This window comes from Pleurodeles waltl, chromosome 1_2, assembly GCF_031143425.1.
Source record: "Pleurodeles waltl isolate 20211129_DDA chromosome 1_2, aPleWal1.hap1.20221129, whole genome shotgun sequence".
In the NCBI taxonomy this organism is placed as follows: domain Eukaryota; kingdom Metazoa; phylum Chordata; class Amphibia; order Caudata; family Salamandridae; genus Pleurodeles; species Pleurodeles waltl.
Genome location: NC_090437.1, coordinates 1,323,626,778 through 1,323,639,408, shown reverse-complemented (window position 1 = coordinate 1,323,639,408; position 12,631 = coordinate 1,323,626,778). Strand labels below are relative to the sequence as shown.

General features: G+C 40.2%; 1 protein-coding gene across 2 annotated transcripts in view; it reads left to right on the top strand.

Moving 5' to 3' along the window:
* The window catches only part of LOC138296275 (B-cell differentiation antigen CD72-like), a 383,066-nt gene that overhangs the window by 55,048 nt on the left and 315,387 nt on the right, over nt 1-12,631 (top strand). For both annotated transcript variants that reach the window (XM_069235260.1, XM_069235250.1), the window contains exon 4: nt 10,538-10,867. In XM_069235260.1, coding sequence (XP_069091361.1) covers nt 10,538-10,867 — 330 coding nt within the window. The remainder of the gene's footprint in view (nt 1-10,537; nt 10,868-12,631) is intronic.

Below are 12,631 nucleotides of genomic sequence, written 5' to 3'. Positions count from 1 at the left end.
GCCCAGGGTGAATCGTGACATCTTTGTTCAGTTTTTCTCCTTGATGTAGCAATTATGCTTTGATCTCAGGAACTCCAGATACAAAATACTCTATGAAGAAGGGTGATTACTTTTACCAAGGATACTGAAATCCTCTGCAGTAGCCTTCTCCGATCCAAAGATTTCAATTAACCTGTTAGCCTGTATCCCTGTTTTTTTCCATACAATGAATATACACAGTGGGGCCACAGGATTACTTGATTTATATATTCCTTACATGACTTCGTCCAAAGCTCTTTTCCACCTAAAGATCACTTTTCAAACATTGGTGTAATTCTACATTCAAAATAACTCTCTCTCCTATCAGTTTGATTCATTATCACTGAATTGCATTTTTGTAGTGTGCATGTAAGATTTTTAAATTATATTCCATGTTCAATAGATATGTGTTTCCTTTAGGTGTTATCACTTTCTTAAAGGATAACATATCTACCTTTTTCAAGAGGTTTAGTATTCATTCATCTATCATCCTTATGAACTTTTATGACATGTTTCTGTGTTTAGGTCAGGTTCCTGTATTTTATATCAGGCCAGTTTGCTGGAGTTTATTTATCATCAGATTATTTGGGATAAAGTTGGATTTAGTCTGAAGGCAGCTGTCACTATTATTCCCTGTTTGAACCCCTGTTATTTTTAGGAGGGTATTCAACATAGGGCCTTATGTAGAGATTAGAAGACTAGATACTCCTTCAAAATGTGAAAGATTTTTCAGCCCTCATACTACAAGTGCCATGGTGATAACACCACATATGTGATGAAGTATTCCATCCACTAAACTCTAAACAAGGACTGTAGATTATTCTCCTTTTTCCTCATTGTGTTCTAAGTAAAATGCGTAGTGTGTAATTGTTATGTATACATTTTTGATACCCCCCCTGTTCGCTTTGCTTCCTCTCACCATGCTTGCCCATTGTGTACATCTACATACATTTTTTCAGCCTCTTTATTGTGTGTATATAGTGGTATGTTTTCATTGAGATTCTCTGGAGAGAAATTCCCAACAAAAAACCCTCTTTCTCAATTGTGTTTAGTGCATATTTTAGTAGGGTGAGCCCAGTTGCAATTGTTCGGAGCACAATTACATTTGTTGCATCACTCAGACTGGCTTTTATACTCTTATGATGTCATAACCACCGCATATTGCATGTATTCTTTTCACACTAGTACCTCTTGAGTGCCCCCTCTTCCTTTGTTCTAAGAGTTTATGTTGTGTTAATAAGTGGAATTAATCTAAAGAATGAGTCATGGGTGAAAACTGTTCTGTATTGTCCAGTCCTCATAGGTTAAGTTCTTAACTGGCTTCTGATATTATGATATCCTGTATTTCAATGTATTTACACTTTACATTGTTCTATCAGAACTATATTCAAGTGTTTTTGGCAACAATACTTCCTTCTTTGTATCCAATTTTGGCATATAAACGCTCCCTGAGTTTTGTGTTCTTTATTTTGTCTTTGTATTTAACCTCTTTATCAACTGTTGCTTAAATTTACAATGACACAGATTGGTTTGCCTCAACAGTACACAGATAGCACACCTTCAATGCACATGGTCTTCAGCCATGCACACCTAGGTTGAATTTACAGCCTGGCCTTCAGCTTGTTGGTCTAGAGGTACATACCATGACCTCTTATGTGATTTTTACGTCACTTTAGGCTCTTACATCAATTAATGGTAGCCAGAAATGTTTCCTGAACTTGTGGCCAGCCATTCAGGTTTCCAGGACCTTACTTTGAGCTTGAGAAAGTGAAAGGGTCAACAGATTTTCTTGTCAAATCAGATTTGAGTATTTGTAAAATATTGAATCCAAATAGGTCCGCAACAGTCCAACTAGCCCTATCAACTTTATAATTTAACTCTTTAATTCCCGTGAAAAAAGAATTTTAATATAATGTTTCACAAACCAACAATAAGATTCATTCAGCTTATCAGAAGTTCTACCTGGAGTGTGTTATTATTCCGTTCAATTATTTTTCTGTGCAGAGAGTGAAGAATCCTATCAGAATTAAAATGGAGATGCTCACCTTTTGTCACTCCTCTATTTTTATTACCTACCCTTGATAGATATGTATAAGAAATGTGATTGTTGGTTGAATGGTGAAACCCTGCTCAAGCAACAGCCACATCCCTGTCAAAATCAACCAAAAATAGTCACTAATGTAAACTGTGATAAACCCTCAGGTAGTTTGACACAAAAGCAGGCAGGCTTAACTTAGAGGCCATGTGTAAAGTGTTAAGGATGCACCCAAACAGTAATAAGGTGGACACAGAACACTAGAGAATTCCCACACCAATTTAGATAAATTAAAATGTATTAAAATGGCAAAACTATAATCAGTCGAACCAGAGCTTTGAATTTTTAAATTTTAAGGTAAAAACTACCTGCTAGAGGGCTCCATGAAGACAACACCCCTTCTGAGAGGGGCCACTGAACAGGATTTGCTTTAAGACTTGCTAACTAGTGACAAAGGGCCAGATGTATGAAATTATTTTGCACTCGTAAACGGTAAAATCGGCCGTTTGCGAGTGCAAAACCGTGGTCTGCGATGCATGAAATGCATTCGCAGACCACAACTAAGAAATCGCTAAAATAGCGATTTTTTGCGTTGCGACCTGGAAATTGCAAGTCGCAATTTGCAATTCACAATTTCCAGGTCGCAAGGCTATTCAGGAAAAAATCACAAATTGCGATTTTCCCAAACATGGCATTTTGCACATGCAAAATACCATGCTTTGCAACCAGGTGGTAACCTGGTGCAAAATTTTAAAATGCAGTTAAACTGCATTTTTAAATTAAACATGTAAATCACACATGCCCTTTTGGCATGTGTGTACCTTACATGTTCAAAAGAAAAATTGGGGTGCAGGAGAGGGGGACTTAGGCCCCCAGCACCCTGGCCTTTTGCATTTCCAAAATTGCGATTTCTGGTTCAGAAATCGCAATTTGGGAAATGCAAAAAATTTGCAGCTATGGGCCAACAGGCCCATAGCTGCGAATGGGGCCGGTATCACAATTTGCGATTCGGTAATAGCATTTGCGATTTTTAAGAAATTGCTGTTACCGATTCGCAAACGTGATACATGGCTCTTTGCGAGTCGGTAATAGCGATTTCTTAAAAATCGCTATTACCGAATTGCAATGGGCCGTGATCATACATCTGGCCCAAAATGTTTGCACTCTGTCCCCTAAAATGGTAAAATTGCCTTACACTCAATTGTGACAATTAATATACTTATAAGACCCAAAGTAAAGTGGTACTACATGTGCCCAGCGTCTGTAAAATTCAATGCTGGCAGTGGGCCTGATGCACCTATTTTTCCATCCACTAAAGAAGCACTTTTAAACCTTCCTCAGGCTGTCTATTACAGCTAATGTGCACTTTTATACTACTAATTGAATCTGGAATAAAACATTTGTCAGTTCTAAACCTTCCTTTTTAATACATATACATCCCTTTTCAAGTAGGTCCTAAACAGTCATGGTGTAGTGTACTTAAAGAGTAGGGAATGTCATGGTAGTAAAAAACTACTGATTTGTTTGTCATTACTGTAAGGCCTACCTCTCTCAGAGGATAACATTGGGTTACCTTATTGCATTTAGGAAATAGTAACTTCAAGGGGGAACAAGTAGAAATTTCAAGTTTCAAGTTTCCTTCAGTACACTTCTGGACCTTTGGAAGACTTCAGAAGGACTGCTTTGTAGTTCCGATGAATGCCCTGCAGCTTGTGGCCTGCCTTGATTGTCCGAGGTCTTTCCTGCTGCTACCAGAGAACTGCCCTACTATTTTAGGCCTGTCTTGTTGTTGGGAGGGATGCGCTGCTGCTTGAGTCGTGCTCTGCTGCTTGAAGGAGAGAGGACAATCTCCTTGAACCCAGGACAACCAGAGTAATCCCAAGGGTCAGTTTGCTGACCACCTGTTCTGAGCTACAGGGACACAACAAGCTCCAGAGGCCTCCTTGCAACTGTGCAGCTGACCAGGTGCAACAGGACTTCCTAAGCCCAGCTGGCCTCTGCTAGAGTGAGTTCCTGATCCACAAGAGGTGCCTCCCTGGATCCTGGACCTTTTGCTGGCATCAGAGTGCACTCCTCTGTAAAGAAAGAGAGAGATCCTGAAGCTTTGAGCTCTTCAGGATTGCAAACAGGCACACAATGACTGCCAACATGAAGTTCTGGTAAACGTAACACTTTGAGCTACAGTGAACACCAGAGATGCCCGGCAACAAAAGATCTTTACTTTGCGCTACACCAACCACAGCCTGCGATAACCTCCAACATGAAGCTTAAGCAGCAATGGTCTATTGCCCAACTGATCTGTGCTCTACAGCGAGGACAGTGGAAACCATCTGTGATGCCATGCCTGCTGTCTGCGCTAAAGCAATCACCATCTACAGCACTTACCCTGTTCTACTCGTCCTCCCTCGCTATGAACTGGACTCTCCATATCTGACTTTGGCAAGGTAACTTTTCCAGCAGGACTAACTCAGTCCCCGATCTAGCTTGACCAGATGATTGTCAATAGCATGTTGTGCTTTTAAAAGTTTGAAATTTAATAGGTCCAGTTTTACTGATTGGATTTTTTGTCATTTTGGTCTCATTTTATTTATGGAAATTTGTACTATTATTGTAAATTGGTTAGGGATGTGTTATGTTTTCACTTTATTACTTTTTGTATGCTGCACAAATATACATACTTAACACAATGCCTCTATTTTAAGCCTGAATTTGTTTGTGTCAAGGTACCAGAGGGTTAAGCACAGGTTAATTTAGTGAATTTAGTGGATCACCATGACAATGATTGTGGTCGTTGCTTGAGTAGGGCTCTCATCCTCCTCAAACAAGTACCCAATTTCTTCCAGCGCCAACAATAGTCAATGGTTGAGGTATTTCTGACCTAAGTTCAATTTGAGGCTGGCTGCGATGGAGTAAGGGATAGATACACCAACCATGTTCAGTCAGGTGAGCGATTTTAACTTCCGATTAAAGGCCTGATTTGTATCAAGGCTAATGTATACACAATGGGCATGGAGTATGCATACTGCCATGATACATGTCCACCTGTCTGATTTAGATGTGGGTGGATTATCGGTTTAGTTATGGCTGTGACTACTGCCTACTTCACAGAGCTGTCTCAGCTGTCAGAGGCAGACATCCAATTCTACTGTTCTGATTTAGATAGGCAGAAATAGAGGTCAATCCTCACTTCCCGTCACTGCCAGAAAGACCCTGGTGGTAAGGGACAATGAAAACTGTGAAAAGCTACTCTCGTCATGTGAAAGGTCTCCTATGGGGAGGGGAGCAAATTCTGCTTTTGGATTTTCTTTTTGAAAATAAAAAAGACATTGACGGAGCTTTGCACCGAACCGCAAAAAGCATTGTAGGAAATGCTGGGATGACAGTTTCTGCCAATGCTTTAAGAAATGACTGCCTGCTTCAAGGTTATTTCTCATTTTAGCAGACTGCACATCGTGTCAGGGTGACAGAGCAATTTACTTCCTCTCTCTGATGGAGAAGTAGGCTGCCCATCAACATCTAAATTAGCCCATATGTCCTTTAAGCCCTAATCCACCACAGAAATACACTCCAAAAGCCCTTCAGAAACATAGGAGAGGCACTTGGGGTCTGATTTAAAGATTGGCGGATGAAGTTACTCCATCACAAATGTGACAAATATCCCGTCAGCTGTATTACGATTCCATTACATCTTATGGGAATTGTAATACAGCGGATGGGATATCCATCATGTTTGTGACACAGTAACCCATCCTCCAAACTCTAAATCAAGCACTAAATGACTCACAGGATGTCAGGCAGAGGGCAACAGAGGAGTACACCACAGCCCATTTGCTACTGCCCAGCTGAGAAGCCTCTTGTAGTTTGTTATATTTGCGTAGCTTGAACAGAAGGTAAACCTTATGACACTTGCTGCCAATTCTTTTGTCCTGGGTGCATCTGGAAGCAGCTCCGGTTGCTCAGGACTCCTCTCAGGTCACAGACAGCAGGTCAAGCCCACTTCTGTTCATCCTCAGGTCCAGATTGTGTTCTGATTGAGTGCCTGGAGGTGCCACATTTATGCTTGGCATGAGGAAGTGGGTGGGAATGACTCCTGGACACACCCTGAATGATAGGGTAAAAGTCCCTGGTGCCAACACTACCCACTTTAGGAATTTACAAGATGGCACAAGAGTTTAGCCACACTAAATGTGAGCTTTTAGGGATGGGGATGTATGTTGGGAGCGTACTATATTTATCCTTCTGTATCTAACACTATCATCCAGTTGGTGTAGCCACTGTTTCCACAATAAACTCAGAGACACAATTCTGGCTAGAACAAAACAGGGTTCATCAGCAACCAGGCAGTCAATACTTAGGTATTGTCTTGCTATCCTGTTCCAGTCCTTTCAAGTATACCTCTAGTGTTATATTTAAAACTCAGAGACAGTAGTTTGGTGGGGCAAGCCATGTTTTTTAGCAACCTGACAGTAGATATACAAGAATAATATTGGAATCATGTTCCCTGCCTTTCAGGTTTGACCCAAAGTGTTATGTATAAAGCCAGCAGACCTGTCACTCAAGCAGGATTTGCCACTGTAATGTCTAAACTGTTGCTCCCCGCCCGACTCTGCATATTCTAGGAGGTTTCAAAGGAGACATATCTGCCCATTCAGGTCAGCCTACTGTTTGCTCTTGGGAGATACTTTACACCTTTTTTCATACCTATTCAAATGTTGAGCAGGGGCTGGGAGATGTTTGAGAACTAATGTAAATAAGCCTTCAGAAACTAGTTAGCCCAATTTCCAAGATACAGTATTAGGATTTCTTAATCAATATTGTGTTTTCCATATAAGGCAGCTAGGCCTGCCACAGTGCTATTGAGATGTTGGGTGCAAGTCACTGTCAGAACATGTTAACATTTAATTTCTACATGTCCTACATTTAACTACCATGCACACTGCCTTGTGGACAACAAGGCCTACATAGGAATGACATTAATATTTAAAAGGGAGGTTTTTACTTGTCAAAAGGGTTACCTTTGACAGGTAAAATTGCAGTTTTTAACACTGCTACAGTCAAGCTGCAATGGTAGACCTAAAACCATGTTTGGAATTCCACTGTAGTGGGCAGCACAATTGATGCTGCAGTCCACTATTGGCAGTGAACTTCCAAGCCCAGGGTACATCATGTACCATATGCTAGAAATGTATGCACAAGCAATAGTACAGTTAGGAGTATGCCAATTCAACCATGTTGAAAGAGGAAACACAAACCCTTCACCACAGGATAGCAGGGGTAAATTCTAAAGCCAGCAAAAATATAGGGTCCAGAAAAAGGCACAAAATCTGGGATGACTACGCAGAAAAGTGGAATTTCCTACAATTACATTTCTTCAGTGAAAGCCTTCCTCACAATCTTGCTGAATTTCCTGACATACATCTTTTGTTAACACAGTGAACATGGACAAAACAGAAGGAAAAACATTATATTTACAATGGGGATCTTTGATGATCCATCTGTAGACTGTCTATGTACATAATTATCACAATAATATATATTAGTAATTTACTAAATGCTTGCACTCATTTAGCAAGCTTTCATATATTTTACTTCATCTATCATTCATAATTCATTCTCTATGAAATATTTTGATCAAGATTTTAATATTTTAATAATGATAATTACTGCACTGGGCTTCGCATATTGCTTTATAAGATGTTGTAGAGAAAGGTGTAAAAGAGTCAATACAACTTCCAAATTACAGTTGTCATAACCTATGTGGAAGGTTTTAGTTAGATTATTTTATCTCATATTTCAATGATTATTTTCTATTTTATTAAGTATGGAAACAATGGATTATCATATGGCGTGATCATGAATCCTCACCTCTTAATAATGCAAACATTTTGTATCAGTCCAGTCAGGTTCATTTGCAAAACCTTGGCTCAAAGCAGTTAAGCCTTATCAAAGGAAAATCTCCAAGTATTCAGAAGTACACAAACATTGAATAAGAAGAAACACAACGCACTAAACATTTACCACTAATTTATGAAAATAGGTTGCATTTTTATCTTCAAATAGACAGCTCAACACCAAAAAAATCCACTGGAGGGTTCCAGAGATATGAATTTATAAAGAAGACATAAATCACTGCTTTTCACTAATTAAAAAAAATCTTTGTAATCTACTGCATGCACGATTTAGGGCTAGTTACAGCAAGCAAGTTAGAAAAGTCTTTTTGGGCACTCCAATAGGGAAACAGTAGCAGGGACAAAGTCAGGTTCAGAGGGACTATTACGAGTCACTTTTAGCAATCTTCTGTTCAATTCTGAATCTTATGGGCAAACTGCTGTTGAAGTCAATGGTGTGGTCCTGATGCAGGGAAAACAGGATGCTGAAGATGCTCAAAGATGCTGAGAACACTGAGCTGATGTTGGTGTCCTGTGGCCACCTCTTGGTCCTCAAGCTTGGGGTGGGGGCTGACATTGACTTCAGAGGTAGACCCCTACGGATTCTGGGTGTACTTCATCACAGGTTCAGCTGCCATTGATCTACTGATCTCCGGTTACAGCAAAAACAGTAGTTTCATTTGCTTGGTGATAACTTCTTTGCTGGGTGAAAAAACTGCACTCTGATGATTCTTCTGGGTCTAGCAAACACAGGGGTGCCTTTTGAGGGTCAGGACTCGGTCTCCCAGGCTGCACCTCAGCATCTAGTGCCAGTCAAGCTTCTTGGCATTGCTTGATGGTAGAGGATTTTTATTTTTTATGTCCCTGTGGCTGTAAGAGATAAACAGCCAAATGGCTCTTGGAGTCTCTTGTTCTGTCTGGCATAGGTAGGCACCGTTCCACAAGTTGGGCACCACAGGCACAGTTCTTTTTTTGCTAGTCAACAGGTGTAGCAGGTGCAGTCCATTGTTTGGTACAACATCTCGTTGCTGGGGCAAGGGAACAGCAGGGTAGTCTTTCCTTGATCCTGTCTTCAGTGCCAATGTGATCTTAGGTCTCTGTGCCAGGGCTGCCACTTTTATGGTTGCCATTAGCTTGGGGTGATGTGGTAACTAACTAGAAAATGGGCAACAAGGTGCTGTTCTGCATGATGATGACTGCCTGTGAACTGTGGCACTTAGCTGTCCCAGAATGCACTATTCTGCCCACTCCCAAATTGGTAAGACACTTCTCCTGGTGTTTGGAGCTCCCTTGTCCAACTCAGAGGTGTGCTACCTGGGAGCTACATTTGCCTCGAAAAACTAGTTTGACAAAGACTTTTTTCTCTCTGTCCAAGATGCCATCCTGTGTGACTAAACAAAAGAGCAGGCCCTTCTTAGTGTGACTACCAATTACTCTTCAAGCAAGGGTTCACCTTTGAAGCTCACCTTCTAGGCTCACACCTACTCTGGCCATCCTGCCAGGAGGATGCCACACCTCTTCTCTTAGCAGGCCATTTGCTCCTCTTCCTAAGTGTCATTCTCACCTCTCACAAGGAGAGCAACATGTTGTTTAAAAGACAGCTGTGTGTGCAACCATAAATGGTTACTGGAATCTTTGGGCAACAAAGTGGCAACTTTATAAAGCATTCATTTGTAAAATAGTTACATTAAATTTGATTTGAGCAACACGTCAGGCAAAATTCAGCAGTTCTTTTGATACCTTGAAGTCCGATTTGCAAGTTAGTACTGATGAGTTGTCAGTATGTAAATCTGTGTTTGCCAAAGGGACTACTAGTCATGACATGTACATTTTTTTACAAAAGCTGCGTCCTTCTTTTTAATATAATGCACCCTGCGTTTCGGGGTGAGTAGCCATACCTTAGGAGTGACATATAAAAATTAAAAAGGAAGGTTTGGGCTTTGCCATTGGTTTAATAGGCAAAGTTGAGTTAGCAGTTAAACAACTGTTTTTCCAGTTCACAGTGGCAGACTGGGAGTCATGCTTTCCTTTGTCACACTTCTAGTGGCAGTAAAAGTGCTGCAGTCCATGAGAAACACTTACCTTATAGGCCCTAGACACCCCCGGTACCATATAATAGGGAGGAATAAGTAAGTTAACTTGTGACAATTCTAGGTAAACCATTTAGACTTATACTTTTTTAAGGGTCAGACAACTGTCACTGAGGCCTGATTGGCAGGACTCACTGCACTTTCCAAGTAAAAAAAAACAGCAGCAACAGTCAAAACTTTTGGGGGTGATCATGCAAAAAGAGGAATTTCCTTACATGGTTTCTGTAATTTTATATATATTTACTGATCAGTTGCTGGAGTTGTTTGGAGAACTATGCTGGATATACACATGTGGAGTGTGTGCCTGAAAATATATGGTGGGTTTGGTGCCTGAAAATATATGGTGTGTGCCCGTGAATAGATTGAAAGAGCAATGCAGGACTTTTCCTGTACCGCTGTGATATTTTTGGAAAGATCTGGTGCACTGGTTATTGTGAAAGTCAGATGTTATAATGATGAATGATATTGTACATTTTATTATATAACAGCAGACTATCAATTCCCAGTTTTTCAGATGTACAAGAACCACCAGATACAAATCAGCGACCTTACAAAAATGATGGAGATGATGAACTGGACAATACAAAAGGAGCAACAAAGTTGTCAGGAGGCTCACCTAGCAAGCAACCTATCAGCAACACAGATGATAAACAATTGCATTAGCTCGCTGCATATCAGTAGGGAAATACAAGAACAATCAAAGCTAGAATTAGAAAATGCTGCAGAAAAAGGTGAACAGATGGAAACTAAGCTGAAGAAAACAGAAAAAAAACTGAATGAAGTGGAAAGCTCACTAAATAAAGCTAAACAACTTCTAGATGACTATGAGGATACAGGTACTTTTTTCTCTAGTTTTAAATTTAATTTCCATAATGTTATGGTTAATTAGGACTAGGACAGGAACATTCTGCTGTAGATAAAGATACATGAGTAAATAAATTGAGAGTAAATTTGGTAAAATTGTCATTAAAAGGAGGATAATGTACAAGTGAATCAAGAGTAATAAGATGCAGAAGTCATTTTGAATGTTAAAGAAATGTTAAAGAAACTTAGGGCCTGATTTATGAAAAATTAGTGCCGCCTTTGCATCTTATCATATAATTATATTTTGTATGTTTGCGCCGCTTTTGCATCAAAAAATGGCACAATGGCGGCGCTAACTGCAGTAGTTGTAGTGCGGATCAAGGATCAATTATTCAATAGTGGGCAGAGAGGTGCTTCAAGGGTTCTAGTGGGGGATGCAAAAGTATGGGTGTTTGGGGGTTGTGGATTGAGTCATTTAGAAAGAAATGTGCAAATGAAGAGGAAAATAAATAACTTCAGATTTAGGGGAGTTTATCATGAGGGGCTGTAGCACTATTCAGTAACACATGACTACGAGAATGTTAGATACACAAATATGGGTGATGTTAGAAATTAGGTCTTTAGTTGGCAGAGGTATGCACCATGTCCAAGTAGAAACCACAATCCTAGTCAGGGTAAGTCACAACACAACCTATACTATCCTGTGCTTACCCCTCAGTAGCTTGGTACAGAGCTGGCAAACTTAACGTAGAAGGCAATGGTTAAAGTAATTGTGCAATAACGCATACAGTAACACACAAGTTTAGGATAACTGATAATATTCATCTGAATAAAATAAGAACAAAACCATAAAATCCAATATGCACAAGTCAAGATATAACTTTTAAAAGGTGTAAATGAGGCTCAATCCCTAAGAAAGATAGTTGCATCCTTTTAACACACAGTACCTGCATCAAAAATAACAATGCAGAGGGGTCATAGAGGAGGAGATGCATTGAAAAGTAAAGTGATGCGTCTTTTTTCCTGGTGCGGCAAAGGTGATGCGTTGTTATTTCCACACTGCAAGGTGATGCTTCATTTCTTTCCATGCTGAAAGGCAATGTGTCGGTTTCTAGGAGCATAGCCTTGGTTCCTCATGCGATGTGGGGATATTTTGATGCCAAGCGACGATGTGAGGAAAACCCAGAACATATAGTGCAGAGGCAAGAGGCGCTGCGTCGATCCGGCAGAGGATGCAGTGATTTTTCAGCCTAGTAAAGTGCAGTAAATGTGTTTAGGGCCTGTAAATTAAATGCTACTAGTGGGCCTGCAGCACTTATTGTGCCACCCATATAAGTAGCTCCTTCAGCATGCCTCAGGTCTGCAATTGCTAGGCCTGTGTGTGCGGTTTCACTGTCACTTTGACTTGGCATTTATACTACTTGCCAAGCCTTAAACTCCCCTTTTCATATATATAAGCCACCCCCAAAGTAGTCCCTAGGTAACCCATAGGGCAGGGTGCATGTAAATAAAAGGCAGAACCTGTACTTATACCTTTCAGATGTCCTGGTAGTGAGAAACTCCCTGTCATTTTTTTCTACTGTGAAGCCTGCTCTTCTCATAGCAGCATTAAAGATCCCCTTATATGCTCCTAAGTGGTAATTTGTGATCTGATCTTTTCATATTTGTTATGGTTGGAATGGTAGTGAGAAATCCTACTTACTGGTGAAGTTGGGTTCTAGATTACTATATCAGAAATGCCACTTTTAGAAAGTAAAAAGAACAAAAAGAACAGATGATGGACTTTTAGAAAGTAG